General features: G+C 33.9%; 1 protein-coding gene across 2 annotated transcripts in view; it reads left to right on the top strand.

Moving 5' to 3' along the window:
* P4ha1 (prolyl 4-hydroxylase subunit alpha 1) overlaps positions 1-16,819 on the top strand; it is a 71,286-nt gene that overhangs the window by 20,357 nt on the left and 34,110 nt on the right. For both annotated transcript variants that reach the window (XM_003473783.5, XM_013156827.3), the window contains exons 5-8: positions 1,395-1,532; positions 10,058-10,297; positions 12,782-12,978; positions 16,230-16,406. In XM_003473783.5, the coding sequence (XP_003473831.1) occupies positions 1,395-1,532; positions 10,058-10,297; positions 12,782-12,978; positions 16,230-16,406 (752 nt within the window). The remainder of the gene's footprint in view (positions 1-1,394; positions 1,533-10,057; positions 10,298-12,781; positions 12,979-16,229; positions 16,407-16,819) is intronic.

Here is a 16,819-nt window from a genome sequence, read left to right as displayed (position 1 = left end):
TTTCATTCATTCATTCATTCATTCACTGTTTCATTCTAAAATAATGACCTGTACAGTTATTTCATATGAACCTTGAGATTTTGGTGTTTTGATCTGTGGTATTCATCTTATACTTATCTATCTATCTATCTGTCTGTCTGTCTGTCTATCTAATTTTCTATTTTTATTAGAGAGGAGTGAAATAACTTAGATTTTTGTTTTCAAGCATAAGAACCATTATAGTCTTGTATAAAGCTTGCTTGTAAAGTTCATGTGGAAATTTTTACTGAGAGCTGATCTTAAAAATATGTTTCATAGGAATTTTAATTCTTTTCCAGCTCATTTCTTTTGTACATTTCCATTAAAGTAAAAACGCTTGATTATTTGCTGGTCAAAGTACAAATAGTTCACCAAAAGTTAACGAGAGAATAGCCAAGTGTTGTGGTACACGCCTGTTATCCCAGCACTTCGGGGGCTGAGGCAGGAAGTTGTTGGAAGTTTGAGACCAGCCTAGGCTACAAAGTGAGCTTAAGGCCAGCCTGCACTGCATAGTAAGACCCTGTCTCAAAAAGATCAATTAAAAAAAAAAAAAATCTCAAACCTAATTTTTATTTACACTGGTGACATTTACATTACTAACACTTTAGTCATTTTTTTTGATACTGAGAATCGAACTCAGGACCAGTAGCAAGTGCTGTGCCACTGAGCTATATCCCCTAGCCTTGTTTGATTTTCTTAAGGAGTTCTTTAGCATCCATGCTTTTAGACATTATATAGTTACCAGCAACACATTAGTGCAATGTTTGCTACATTTTATATCTCCCTTAAATTAACATGAGGTTTATAGCAAATCTTGACTAATGAACACTGTGTTTCCTAGTTACACATACTAACTTGCTGTTAACACCTTTTTCCTCTCTGAAGAATTTCATCAAAATGTATGTATTTACATATTTATGTAATGTGTAGTATATGCAAGAAGAAAAAGAGAACCTTAAAAAGCACAAGTTTTATTTAGCATCTGTTATCTGCAAGTATAATTGGTTGCTAATGAATATCATTTAAAAATCCTGTATGTTCATCTAAGTCAATGCACTGTTTTGTTTCTTGTTATGTTGTATAAAACTGAGTTATTATGTTAGTTGATCTTTACCTACTAATATAATTTATGCAATGACCTCAGATTACTTAAAATTAGAAAACAATTGGGGAAATTGAACAAGTTAGGTATATGTTACACGCAGTCAATATATTTAATTTTTTCTTGATTAACTTGTAGAACTTTGATAGTATAGCTGAAAATGGTAAGATTTTGAAAAATTCTTACAAAGATTCTGTATTGGGTAGAAGTGTGTGAGGTTCTACAGTCCATTTTTATCCTGTTTTTTTTCTTTCTTTTTTTTTTCCTGCTTAAGGGTTTATCTCTAACCTGACCATTCAGAGACAATACTTCCCTAATGATGAAGATCAGGTTGGGGCAGCCAAAGCTTTGTTGCGTCTCCAGGACACCTACAATCTGGACACAGATACCATCTCAAAGGGTAATCTTCCAGGTAAGGTAATATTTTCATTCCTGAAATGCCTATTCAGTCCAGTAGAACAATGTCAAAAAAGACTTATTGTAAGAGTTTAAAGCTATAGGGTTTTTTTTCCGTAGCTTTTGGATGTGAAAGAACTTAATAGTGATAGATATGCTTCTCCCCGGTTACTGTGAAAACTTATAAAGGGTTAATTTAAATAGCAATTCTTGGGGCTGGAGGTTTAGCTCAGCGGCATAAGCACCTGCCTTGCAAGCACGCCGTCGTGAGTTCGATCCCCGGTACTGATAAAAATGAAAAAGACAAAAAAAGAATAAATAAATAGCAATTCTTAGTGTATGAGTAAAAGAAACAACCATTTTTCCAGATTTTTTAAAAGAATATCTAATATTGCTTATCTATAAATCCATAAGAAAATTGATAGCATTAGTGTGTTCAGTAATTAAAAGCTAAAATCTACTGGGATATGCCCAGTTGTTTAAAATATTCTATAGGATGGAACATTCTGCTTTCTATTTCTGGCAAAGCTGCTCTTTTTAAAAGTTAGATCTGATTTCATGATAATTTACATCTTACACTACTGTGAATCTATGGTTTACTACCATTAATAAATAATCTCTTGTCACTGTTAAGTGGAAAAGTAAAGTATATTTCCTCTGTGTTCATACTGAAATTGGTTTTTCTCAGTAAGAAGAAGATTGGTGTAAGTTGTTTATCAGAATGTTTTCCTTGTTCTTTTCCCTTTATTTCAGGAGGTATCAAGTGATAAAACTAAACATAAAATATTAAGTGAAATTTTTGTTCAAATAGAATAATTGCATTAATTTGGACTTCTAAAAATGTACAGACTTGCAGATACTTATTTTTCTGTTTGTTTTTTTTTTTTTTTTTTTCGTTTTTATCAGTACCGGCGATCGACTATTTTTCTGTTTCTAATAATGCTATTCATTGTGACACTTGATGAGATTATAACTTTTTTTCTCATGTGTGTGATGCCCAGGGAGAACTATACCACTGAGCTACACCCACCTGATAATCTTTTTGTTTTGGAGATTGGGTTGGGTCCCAGGGACAGAACCAAGAGAGGGGCTGTTGCAAATGTTTAAATAAAAGATGATATCTAGTGCATTTGGAGAGAAGTGCATAGATTATCAATGGGGAAGCAGATGGTAGAATCTGATGATGGACTTGGGCTTGACACAAGAAGCAGGTTTTCTGAAGGAGGGCATTATTAATTTCATTTAATTTTCTATATTTAGTTCAATACTTTATCTTCCCACTTGAATATTGAATATTATTTAACTAACCTGTTTTGCTGTGTTTAGCCTTAGGAAAATCACTGGGTCCTCTGAGTACCGAATCTTTTAGAGATCAGTTGGTAAGACTTTCATATAGGGTGGCTGAAAGTAAAATATTTGAAGAATATGTAGACTTATTTTTCATTATAGAATACTAATCTTTTCTCACTTTTTCATCTCCACATTGACTTCTTCTCTGGATTTTTATATGCAGTATTTTTGTACAGTATTTCAATATATTATGTTCATTTATTTTGATACTCATAATGCCCCATTTTAGCCAGAGACAATCTCTTTAGATTAATTATCATTTTTATCTTTTTGAAATGATTATATTATTATTACTTTAATTTTTTTGGTACCAGGATTGAACTCAGAACCTTGCTCTTACCAGGCAGTTGCTATGCTTTTGAGCTATGTCCCCTGCCCATATTACTCTTGATAGCAAGGAATTTATTTCTTTTGCTGCACAGTTTTGCACAAAGCAAAAGAAGGTTGTTTTTTTTTTTTTTTTTAATCAGTACTGGGGATTGAACTCACAACTGCATGCTTGCAAGGCAGGCACTTATGCTGCTGAGCTAAATCCCCAACTCCAAAAGAAGTTTTTAAATAAACTTCTATCACAGAGCAGGAATCAGGCATTTATCTAATAATGAGCCTTGATTTTTATTGTTGCTGTACTGGAGATTGAATCAGGCCCTTCTTTATTTTTTGATACAAGAGTTTTGCTAAGTTGCCCAAAACAGGCTCTCAGACTTGTGGTCCTCCAATCTCAGTCTGAGAGTATTGGGATTATAGGTGTGTGCCATCCTACCTGGCTGAGCCTTGATTTGTTTTAACAGTGAATGGTATTTAAAAAGCAGAGTCTAGCTCCTGGTAGGTTGTAGTTGAGTTTGTAATTTATTCCAGGTCTTTTAAATGAACAGAGGAAGAAAAAATATATACATTTGTATACGTACACTTATGATTACTAGAAAGATTGTACTACTAATTCTGTTAGTTCTTGGAACAAAATAGTTAGCATCCATAGGAATAGATCAATTTTGCATGACTGTATCTGGTAATTCGAGTAAGACTTTCCAAGATAACTATGCAAAACAACAAAATTATGTTCCTACCACCTTGTTTTGAAAGCCTACATTGTTATTGTTTTGGGCTTTGTTATTGTTATTTATTTGACTCTTCTTATTTTTCTTACATTTTGTTTTGTTTTTCCCTCTAGTATAGAAAGGATAGATGTGCATGTATAGGCTTATATATATAAACTCCTAAAGAGTTTACCAGAATTGATTTTAGTATGTATGATGATGTGAACAACTACATTGAAGAAAACATCATAACCATTGCTGATTTCCTATCATTTTGAAGTCTAATAATGCTTTTATTCTTGGTTTTGTTTGATTTTAGTCTGTTTTCAGTTATTTGATTTCAGTATATGTGAAGGTATGGATGGCTATTTTGAAGCGAACAAGAGACATTATGGTAGCCACTGTTGATTTCCTCTTGTCTTGTTTTGAAGTCCTGTGTTGAGTTGTTTTACTGTGATGTTTTGTTTTGCTTTATTCTTTTTAAAATAAAAAAAATGAACAGAGGTAGGAAACATGAGTTCATGTTCGTTCCAATTGAAATTGAAGATTACAGACAGAGCTTATATTGATACCTCTTTTATGTTGAAAATCCTTGTTCCTAATGATATTAATTCTTTGTGTTACAAATCCTAGTTCCTAATGATATTATTTGTATTATCTATAATATGTCTAAAATAATAGTACCTTCATTATTAATAGCATTTACTACTGAATGCAGTACTTTTTAATCCTTAGTGTATATCACCCCAGAATGATTAGTCAAAATATTGTCTCAAAGACTTCGGAAATAATGCATTTCTCTGCACAGGTATGCCTTCAACATATTCTATAGTTGAGTTTAATTATTTCCATGTTTCTTCATTTTTAGATATTTTTTCTTTAGATGTTCTTTTTTCTTTAGATGTTTTTGTCTTTACATAAAATTGTATTCTTACATCATCTAGCCTAGCCTGTGTACATTTACAGAATTTTCACTTTCATTCCTGTACTTCTTAGTCTATGACCTTATTCTTGTATGCAACCATTTTACTAGTTTTTCTATTTCCATAGTTTCTTTTTTAAAAAGAAGTCAATGTATATTATATGTACTTGTATTTCCTGTGGACATTTATGCAGAAGGTACCATAATGTGAAAATTACTAACTTTGGTGTTTTATTTTAATATTGCCTAGGTATCATTTCATATAGTACATAGGAATGTTCATTTATTTTTATAGCTGCATGTTACTGTGTATTGTGGGGGTTTTATTGTTTATTTAACCATGTCCCTAAATAATAAGCATCTGGTTTATTTGAAGTCTTTTTCTGCTAAAAAAAAAAAAATGCTGCTAATAACCTTAGGCATATTTATTTTGTATTTTTGCTAACTGACCTTTATAGATATTTTTCTTTTTCCTTTTTATTGGTACCAGGATCGAACTCATGACTGCCTGCTTGCAAGGCAGGCGCTTATGCCACTGAGCTAAATCCCCAGCCCCTTACAGATATTTTTCTAAACATGTTCTCACTGGTTCAAAGAGTGAATAAATAGGTAATTTTGCTAATCTTGTCCTGGTACCCTCCATAAGGCTTATATTATTTTGCATTTCTGCCAGCAGGATGTGAATACTGATTTCCCCTATAGCATAAGAAAAAATATGTCAACTTTGAGATTTTTGTTTTTTGGTTTTTTGAGGCAAGGTCTCACTTTATAGTCCTGGCTGGCCTTGAACTCACTGTCTCAGCCTCATGAGTGCTGGGATTATAGGTGTGCACCACCATACCCAATTTGAGATTTTTGCTAATCTTTGTAGCTTAATTTAGATTGGCATATATATCTTACGTATTATATATATGTATATATAAATATTTAGATAGATAAACTATATCTATATATATTTTATCATTCTTATACTTCAAACTTTACATTTAGAATTTTCTCCTTGAAATACATCCTTAAAATGTCTTTATGTGTACTTTGTGTGGGATTCTTCGTTCTTCCTGAATCTAAAGTTCTATAGGTTTTAATTCTGGAAGACTTTAAATAGTGTCTGTCTCATCTTCTATTTTTCTGAAATTCTAAATTTATTTTCTTCTTCTTGCCTTTGAAACTAGTATTTCATATTCTTCCCTGCTGCATTCTGGGCAGCTTATTATAGATTCAGTCTCTTTTTAGTTATGTCTGATCTACTTTTAAACCTGTCTAGTAAGTTTTTAATAGCACTGAATATGAAGGTTAAATATCCTTTATCTGAAATAAATGACTACAAATCAAGATCAAAAAAGAGTGCTTTGGAAAAAGAGTGCTTTGGATTTTTTATTCTTTTCAGATTTTGGAATATTTGCATGTGTATAATGAGATATCATGGGAATGAGTTCCAGTGTAAAGTCTAAATATTTCAGCACTCAGGAGGCTGAGGCAGGAGGATCACAGTGGTTTCTAGGCTAACCTGGGCTACAAAATGAGTTTGAGGCCAGCCTTAACTGCATAGTATAACCCTGTCTCCAGAAGACAAAAAATAAAAAAATAAGCTCTAACTATGACATTTATGTTTCATATATATCATTACATTCAGCTTTAAAGGTAAATTTTTACCATATTTTTAGTACAATTGCACTTTGTGACCTCTTGCATAAGGGAAAGTATAGAATTTTTCACTTGTTGCACTGTGCCAGGCCTAAAAAGCTTTGGATGTTGGAGCATTTCACATTTTAAATTGGAGATGCTCAACCTGTACTTAGAATTTTCTCTAAGTGTCTCCTTCCACCTTTTAGTCAGCTCTGCTGGGTACTTTACAGTACATTATGTTAGTCAGCTTTACATTACTATAATGACATACCTGAATCAATTAAAGAGAAAAGGTTTATTATGACTCATGGTTTTAGAAGTTACAGTATAAGATTAGGTGAATACACAGCTTTGGGTTTCTGGTGAGGGTGCCAAATGGCAATAACAAGGAGCACATGGCAAAGCAAATTGCCTACCTGATAGCAAGAAGTGAAGAGGAAGAGGAGGGGGCTGACTCCCACAGTCCCCTGCAGGGCTCACTCACAGTGAATAAGTAAGGACTTCCCATTAATCCCCACCTCCTAGATGTTCCACCACCTCCCAATTAGTGACACTGTGTGGACCAAGCCTTTGACATTGGACCTTTGGAGAGCAGTTAACATCCAAATTGTAGCAAGTGTCTTTATCGTTTACAGTTTTTGTTTTTGTATTTCTTTAAGTATTGTAATCCAGTATTTTGTATTCTTAATCTATTAACTTAAGTATCTGAAGATTTAAGCGGATATCTAGTACTGATTTTGATAACTTCTGCTAAGGTTGCTCATAGTAGTTTATCTTGTCACATACTTTGCAGTTTGGGATTGTGTATGCGGATTCAGCAGATGTCATCTGAGGAAATATTGCAAAGTTTGGGGAAAAGGCACATTTTTCAGAGTATAAATGTTGTTTATGTTAGATGATCACTTTAGTTAATTTCTTGACTTTAGTATCCCAGACCATTGGGACAATGTAAATTTGAAATTGAAACCTCTCTGAGGACATGCCCATGGAACTAACTCAGGAATATAAACTTTTCTGTAGTTTCTCTTTGTCAGCTGGCCGTTTTTTAAAAGCTTATTATCTCATTGAGGGTGTAATTTTTTCCAAGGTTTTACTTTATATTGAGTTCTCAAGACCAGTTGTCACTTGGAGTAGTCTGGAAGCTTTCATCCCTTATTCTTTTCTGGTTATTAAAAATCCAACCTTCAGGTTTCTAATTCTGGTGACTGCCTCCAGACAGTCACCAGACAGTTTTTATGAACTTGGCTGTAATATAAATGAATAATTGTTTTATTAATCTTGCATTGCTAGGTGTTATCTATCAGTTACTTTTTTCTCACATCTGATCCAGAAATAATTCTCTTGTTATTTAGTATCACACAACTTGAAAACAAAATGAAATACTCAAGCCTTTAAAATCTCTGTAACTCAACTGATTCCTGTAAACATGAGTGGTAGAGTTCCAACCCAGAATGTATTATATAGTTGTTACTGTCTTGTGGACATCATTCAGAGTTATGCTTTTTAAAATGTTTCTATAATTCCCTATTCGTCTTTGTTATCAAACTAATTGTATATTTTGAAAAATTAAAAAGGTTTGAAAATGTAGAAAGCTAGTAACACATCCAGCAAAGTAACAGTTTAACATTTTGACATATTTCTGACTAGATTGTTCTGGCTTTTCTGTATGACATTTAAGATGATCTTATTGTAAGATATTCCATTATGTTGACATAGTACTGATACATTTCTGTGCTTTTAGCTTATTACAGTATTAGCTGCTATATTTGGTTCATCTGCAAAAACTTTATGAGAATGTCCTCTCAAATCCCTAATACGATTTTTTTTTTTTCCAGTATTAGGAATTGAACCCAAGGTCTTACACTTGCCAGGCAGGTGCTTATGCTGCTGAGCTATATCCCTGGCAACCCTAGTGCTAATTCTTCTTTTTTTTTTCTTTCTCATTTTTATCGGTACCAGGGATCAAACTCACGACTGCCTGCTTGCAAGGCAGGTACTTATGCCGCTGAGCTAAATCCCCAGCCCCCTCTAGTGCTAATTCTTAAAGAAATAATTGAAAAATAGTAGTATCGAGTTTTGAGTATGCGGTTATTCTTGTCTCATATTGCTGAAATTTTTAAAAGCAAAGTTACCTATTGACATTGCTACCCTCTCTCAGTACATTTTCCCTTTTCCTCAAAATGTTAAGTGTAGAATTCCCATAGGACACAGCAATTTTACTTTTCTCTCACTCTTGTGTGTGTGTGTGTGTGTGTGTGTGTGTGTATATATATATATACTTCTGAGAATAAAATCATATCCACACAAAAACATCTATACAAATGTTCACGGTGGCATCATTCATAAAAGCCGAAAAAGAAAGCAATGTGGACGTCCATCAGCTAACAGAGAGTTGTAATCTGTCCATTGAGTGAACTATTGTTCAATAATGAAATGTATTCTATAACATTGATGAGCCTTGGTAATATTATACTGAGATAAATAGATCAGTCACAGAAAGACCACATACTGTATGATTCCATTTTTGTGAAATGTCAAAAAACAGGTGCTGTAAATTTTTAGAGAAAGAAAGTATATCAGTGGTTGTCTAGGGCTGGGGTTGGGGAGGTGATAGGTAGTAACTGCTGTTGTTAAGATTTCTTTTTGAGGTGATGAAAATGTTTTAAAGTTGGATTGTGGTATTTGTCGCATACATCTATAAATCTGCTAAGAACTAATATATATACGAGGAATTGAACTCATGACCTTGTGCTTGCCAAGCAAGCGCTGTGCTGCTGAGCTATATCCCTCACTCAGGAACTCATACGTTTAAATGTATTACTGGTGACCTTTAAATGGGTGCATGAACTCTGGTATTCAAATTTTATGTCATTATTGTAGTTTATAAAGAAAGAAAGGAAAGCTTCCCTTTCTTCCTGTACATTCATCTCTTGCCTAGATTTTTGGCTAGAAGTAAGACAGATATATCTCCTATGGTGATCTGCTGTGTTAGAGAATAGCACATTTCAGTGTAACCGGTGTTTCATTTTGGTACAGTGTCTGCTAATCTAAACCATGGGATCTTCAGGTGCCATGTCACCCAATACCGGCTGTGTGATTCTTGGTCATGCTACCTTACCTTGCAGATTGATTGTTATCGAGTTCAAGTAAAAGTAATTGCTTCTGCATGTTTGCCAGAAATCAAATGTCTGTTATGTGGACAAATGTCTGTTATGTTATCAAATGTCTGTTTTGGGACTTTATATTGGTACTTTGGTGGTTTGTCTATCTTAATATCAATGCCGTTTTGTCATGATTGGTGTAACTTCATGATAAGTCATGGGATTGAGGAAGGTTGGAGCTCTTAATTTTATTCCTTGATCAAACCTGTTTAGATTATACTGTCTTTTTTATTTTTACAGAACTCTAAGAATCAAAATGTTAATCTGTATGAAAGATGATATTGACAGTTTGTTGAGGGATTGTGTTTTTGTTTTTATTCTATTACTTTTAATAAAAAATTATTTCATTAAAAAAAGTGAAATAGCACTTCAAAAGCTGTATAGACCTAAGTAAATAAATAGTAGTATGAAAATCCTGAAAGATCTCTGCATTTTCTTTTCATAGGAGTAAAACACAAATCTTTCCTAACGGCTGAGGACTGCTTTGAGTTGGGCAAAGTGGCCTACACAGAAGCAGACTATTACCACACTGAACTGTGGATGGGACAAGCCCTCAGGCAGCTGGACGAGGGTGAGGTGGCCACTGTGGACAAGGTCTCTGTGCTAGATTATCTGAGTTATGCTGTATACCAGCAAGGAGACCTCGATAAGGCCCTTCTGCTCACAAAAAAGCTTCTTGAACTAGGTATGTTGTCTGGCTTTAATTTAAGGTATAATTGTAATGGGGATATATATTAGCTTTGTGTTTATCTGTCCATCCATCCATCTACCTTCAGTATTTTTTATTTGTTAGAAATGAAGAGCTTTATCAGTCCAGACTTATTTTATCTTCTCACTGATTATTCTCAAAGTAAATGGCAACTGATTTCACTCACATGGTTAGTACTGCCATAGTGGCTATATTCCTTCACTCTGTATTCTGGAATCTAACCTAGCTAACTCATTCAGTCAAAAATGTTTCTAAATTAATTGTTAAAGCACTTTCTTCTGAAGATTATTATTGGTGTATTGCGTTTTATATTCAGATGTTAGAAAATGTATCTCGTGAGAATTTTACCACTCTTGCTTTGAACAGAAATGTAGAATTTCTCCAGGTGTGATCCAGGTACCATATACATTAGAATTACTTAAATACTGGTTACAAGTGAAAATTCCTTTACTTTTTCTAAATCATAATCTTTGGAGATGGAGACAAGAATTTATACAATAATAAGTTCAGCTGGCCTTTGCTCTATAATGAAGTTTTAAAATTTTAAAAATTATTTTATGAACAGAATATGCATTATGTCAGAAGAATGAAGCAACTCAAAAGGATTGATCAGCAGACCTGCAAGTGAACTGCTGATAAGTGGTTTATTTTCGAGTAGGGTGAATTGATAAATTAAAAGATATTAGTTCCAATAACTTTTTTCTTTTAGTATTTGACAATGACTTTTCTTCCTGCTTGATTTATATATATATCTTTTCTTCCTGATTGAAAACATACTTCATATGCATTGTAGGAAACTTTTTAAAACAAAAAGATACAGAATAATCATCCATCCAGTAGCCAATTACTGAAAGACAAATTATTTTGTTGTTGTATGTATTCTTCTTCCCTGTACACAATTTTTCCTTTTACAAAATTAAGTTTTTATTGTATATCACATTCCATATTGTGAACAGTATCTGAAGGACAAGAAATACTTTAAACTAGTTACATTTTCCAAATACTTCAATTAATGTCACAAGTGAAGTCTCTAGTACTGTTCTGCCTTTTTAATTTTTATCTCTGTGTGGTTGCTTGGATATTTCTTTTCTTTTGTTTCTCAGCTGGGTGGTGTGGCAAAAATTAATTCTGAATAAGTAGATTAATGGCTTACTTGAAAATTACATCTTTAGTTACTTCTTTCTTTCTTAGAAATTTGGAGCTGAAATGCACTTAAATGTGTTCTGCATTTATAAGGTATCTGTGCTAAAGTTCGCCTATGAAGTACATGTGCTTTGTTTTTACAACGATGATTAATTTTTAATCTTAGAAAAATAGTTTCCCATTGCCTAAAAGAAGTAGAATAAGTAAGATTTTAAGATTCATTTTACATCAAATTGAATGTAGTTCCTCTGGTTGTAAATTTCCTCTGGTAGTAAATTTTCAGAGTAGAAATAATAATTGCAACCTTGAAATAAAAGGCTGTTTCCATCTTAGAACTGTTTTTACATAGGGTTACCATAAGTTCTGACTTACTTGGGATGGTACTAGTTTACATACATTTTTGATATAATAATTTGTCTTAGTGGCCCTTTTACTCTTAAAAGGATCCTGGTTTGAAAGACAAATATGGTCCCCTATATTTGTACTCAGAGGTTGAATAATTGTCTTTCTTTTTCCCTTTTGAAGGGTAAAATTTTTATTTCTGAGGAATTTTTTACCTCACATTTTTCAAAGAGAGTCATGAAAGAAGGCAAAAATGTTGTCTTCCCCCGTCCTAAAAATAAATAAAGGCAAACGTTTTATTTTTAAATCATTACACTTACAAGTTTAGCACCAGCATCCAAAATGAACAAAAAAGGAAAAAAAAGCATTTACTGTATAACAATGTCATACTTCTTTGGTTGGGGTTCTTCCAATGTTGTATTATTATTTCTTCTTTCAATTATCAAAGCAGTAAAAACCAAGAAAAAAATATAAACCTAGTGGTAGCTGAAACAGAGAGGATGCTTTCTTGTATCTTTTACATCCATTCATTCCTGGGCTCATAGCTGGCTGGAAATATTTGCTGACATCTTCTGTTGCAGTTGTTAGTTTCTCAAAAAAAAATAGCAGTAAACTTTCTAATGCCCAAATCTTAGTCTTCCACTTTATTGCTCAGATGTTTCTTTGGTGTTGGTAAGGTTGTGGGTGTACTTTTTGCTTTATTTTTGAATGGTCATTAATTCTTTAGGTCATCCTGCTCCTCTGCTCAGCAGCCGAAGCAGGGTTCCTAGCTGGTGCTTCACTTGCCTTGGTCTCTTTGCCATCTTGGGAAAGAGCACTAGAAGGATGGGTGTGACGCATATAATTGTAGGGATACTGTTAACCATGGCGAGCAACTGGCTACTTTGGACCATTGGCTGCTTGTTGGTTCTCTTTGTCCAAGGCTTGAACAATTGTAAACTTATTCATGGATACACTTTATTTCTCTTCAAATAGATCCTGAGCATCAGAGAGCTAATGGTAACTTAAAATATTTTGAGTACATAATGGCTAAAGAAAAAGATGACAATAAGTCTACTTCAGGTGACCAATCTGATCAGAAAAGCACACTGAGGAAAAAAGGGATTGCTGTGGATTACCTGCCCGAGAGACAGAAGTACGAAATGCTGTGCCGTGGGGAGGGTATCAAAATGGTAAAGTGGAAAAGTCACCTGTGTGTGTGTGCATGAATGTGTATGTGTGTGTTTCGTACATAGTTATAGAATCAGATTTCTTTTGTATTTAAATCTATGTGGTAAAAATCATGATTCCATTAAATATTACAGTATGCCATATTAGCTTGGTGTCAGTGTCACAGTCAGTACGCTGCAGTTAATAAAATAGTTTTAATATCAAGTTTGTGAATCATGTACCATTTTTGGTGCATGTATTTTTGGTAATACTACCCTGTTCACAGATCAAAAGAGGGTTCTTTTCTAGGGTGAAAGATCAAGTGAGTTTAAGGAATTGATAATTCTTTTCATATTTAATCCCAAAGGGAATTTAGTAGTCCTAGGTAGAAATAATATTCTATTGGTAATTGATTTTATGATCTACAAAGACTCATCTGTACAGTAATCTCTCATGATCTTTCTCCTATTCAGTCTTAAAAAAGATTTTTTAGTGAAATGTTTAAGAAATTCTCAGAATATAAATGTTCAACAGATTTTAACTTTCACATTTTTTTTTTTTTGGTTCTGGGAATAGAACTTAGCCAGTTGCTGTGGCACTAAGCTATATTGCTTCATTTTTTCCATTTCCTTCTTTCTTTTTTTTCTTTTTTCTTTCTTTCTTTCTTTTTTTTTTAGACAGAGTCTCATTATGTATCCAGGCTGGCCTTAAACTCATTGTGTAGCCCAGGTTGGCGTTGAACTCACAGTGATCCTCCTGCCTCTGCCTCCTGAGTGCTGAGATTACAGGCATGTACTACCACATCACTAGTTATAATTCAAAATTCCACCCCTTTTGGAAATATCAGTAGATCTTAAATTGAAACTAAAAATGTTCCAAATCTACGGAAAATTTGTTAAACAAAGTTGCTCACAGGCTTTTGGTTTAGCTTTGTGGCTTCTCAGAGTCTTTTTATGATAATGTGCATTATCGTGGATAGATACATAACAAAAAAAGTCTTTATTTGTGTTTTTGCAGTACTGAGGATCACATCAAGGCTTTTTACATGCTAGGCAGATGCTCAACTGCTGAGCTGTATCTTCAACCCACGAAACCTTTAAAGGACTATGATGTGATACTAGTGTCCAAACAAATTTTTCTTCATTGCCAGCAAACTCCAGCTGCACTTTGTAGTTTGTGATAGTTTGCTTGTTAATAGCCTGACCACTAATAACAAATCCACTTTTATGTTTGTTGATACTTTTGATAATTAGGTTCATAGACTCAGCAGGACATGCTTGCTTTTGTCTTGAGAATTAATGATTAAATTCAAGGGTAATAAAACTTTATTAGACTCATTAAACTTTCTTTTTCATTTCTAAATACTTAATGTGTGCCACTCAGCTTTGCATCACTGTGACAAAATAACTGACATAAACAATTTAAAAGGAGGAAAGATTTATTTTGATTCACACTTTTAGAGGTCTCAGTGCATGGTGGTTTTCCTTCCACTGCTCTGAGTCTACAATGAGGCAGAGCACCAAGGCAAGGATGGGAAGCAGCAGGTGGGAGCAGAGCTATGTACCTTGTGAGAAACACAAGGGCAGAGATCCCAGAATCTCCTTCAAGGGCAGGCCCTGTGGCCTTCTATGAGGCTCTTCCACAAATCTCAATAGCACACAGACTGGCGACCACGCCTGTAATGCACAAACCTTTGCAGTGACATTCAAAGACTAAACTAGTGGTATATCTTTTAAGGGTAAGGACTTGAGCAGGGGATAATGGCACAAGCCTGTAATCGCAGCACCCGGGAGACTGAGGCAGGAGGACAGCCTTAAGTTTGAGTTCAAAAGGACTACATAGTGGGTTCAAGGCCAACCTGAACTCAAAAAACATAAATAAATGAATAAGTAAATGATTGACTGACTCAAAATAATTACAAGGGCATTATCATACCCAAAAAAATACACAGTAGTTCATACTATTAAATACTAGTTACTGTCCAAATTTCCAGCAGTAAACAGATTCTTAAAAATTGCTTTTAACAACTCTTAAAGAAAGCAAAATAGAGCTATAAGAACAAAACAGGATGCTGTTAGTTTATCAATTCATTGTGCCACATGTCAGCTCTGCCCACAATCAGAGGACATTTTGTCTGTTCAAATGGTTCACTTCATTTCATCACTGTTTAAAAGACTTATTTGTTATAGAGCCTTGGGGTTGGTTCCAGGTAAAGTGTATGAAGAATAAATGTGAATGAATCTATTTGTTTTATTGTATTAATAATTAAACTAATTATATTCCTGCTTTGTATATGACATAGTAATTTAATCAAGGGAAGAATACCAGGGTTGGTGATGGAGTTCAGTGGTAGAATTCTCACCAAGCAGGTACAAAGCTACAGGTTTGTTCTCAGTGCCATGGAGGGAGTGTGTGGCAAAAAGAATCAGCTGTGAACTAACACATTTATGTAACAGATGATTGAAGGGAACATTTATTTGCTTCGTTCACTGCTCTACAGTAGTTTTATATACCCCCTATTAAAGTCACTTGGCTTCCTTAATAACATTTCGATTTCATCTTTGCTGTTAATCTTTCTTTCTTTTTTTGCCACAAGCATTTAACTGTAAGATATATTAGGTAAACCTAGTTTTGGTGTTTTGTTTATTCCCAGTTAGAAACTTTCACTTTTCTTGGTACTTCCAGTTATTTTTTGAAGTTTGGAATGCTGGGCATTCGTTTCATATTTCCTCAGACACCTTATTGTTTCTTTCATGTTTCCTGATGATTGAAGGCTTAAAAGAGAAACCTTACCTTTTTTCTCCTCTGTCTCTCCCCCAGAAAATAATCATTAATAAAGTGTTTTAAATCCTGGAAACTCTGTTTGCATATTTGCAGAGTACTGCCAATTGTTTATTCTTCCAGGAATACTCCCTGTCAATGCAAACGTAATTATTGTTTTATGTCTGCATAGGAATAGGTATTAAAAATATTAGTCTTAGCCCAGTGTGATAATGCACACCTCTAATCCCAGAACTCTGGAAGGCTAAAGCAAAAAGATCCTAAGTTTTGACCCCATCCTGCACAACTTAGCAGGACCCTGTATCAAAATGGAAAAACAAAAACCCAAAATGGGCTGGAACTGCCCTAAACAAAGGTCGACTGGTTTAGTCCCCCATATCACAAATACACACATGTGTGTGTATATATATGTATTATGTCTATATTGTACATGTGTATATATATGTGTACATGTGTATATAATTAACATATATATCATTTTCTTTATGTTTAGACTCCTCGAAGACAAAAAAAACTGTTTTGCCGCTACCATGATGGGAACCGGAATCCTAAATTTATTCTGGCTCCAGCCAAACAGGAGGATGAGTGGGACAAGCCTCGTATTATTCGCTTCCATGATATTATTTCTGATGCAGAAATTGAAATTGTCAAAGATTTAGCAAAACCAAGGGTGAGTTATTTTTTTCCCCTCAACTTCCTGTACCTTTGTATCAGCTATCCATCTGTAAGATAACAGAGAAGACAACCAATATGGCACTAACTCCCTGGATAGTTTTAGGTACTGTTATTGCAACATAATAGACTTGTTAATTACATTTTATACACACTAGTTTGTTTTTAGTTTGCTGTTGCCACTAAATAGCATATCCTAAAACTATATATAAAACATGAATTATGAAAATTATAGATGAGATTTTTATTTACACTTCACAAAAGTTTGTTTTTCATTGTCTTACTCAACTTTTCTATATATTTTGTCACCTTAATCTCAGAGGCCATGCTAAGCTCAACTTTTTCTTTTTCTTTTTTTTCTTTTTGTGGTGCTGGAGATTGATGCAGGGCCTTTAATGTGTTAGACAAGTA

Source organism: Cavia porcellus, unplaced genomic scaffold (assembly GCF_034190915.1).
Source record: "Cavia porcellus strain 051 isolate PalLab524CR breed Dunkin Hartley unplaced genomic scaffold, mCavPor4.1 scaffold_28, whole genome shotgun sequence".
Taxonomy (NCBI): Eukaryota; Metazoa; Chordata; class Mammalia; order Rodentia; family Caviidae; genus Cavia; species Cavia porcellus.
The sequence above is the reverse complement of the archived record's forward strand: the minus strand, read 5'-3'. Positions and strand labels throughout refer to the sequence as shown.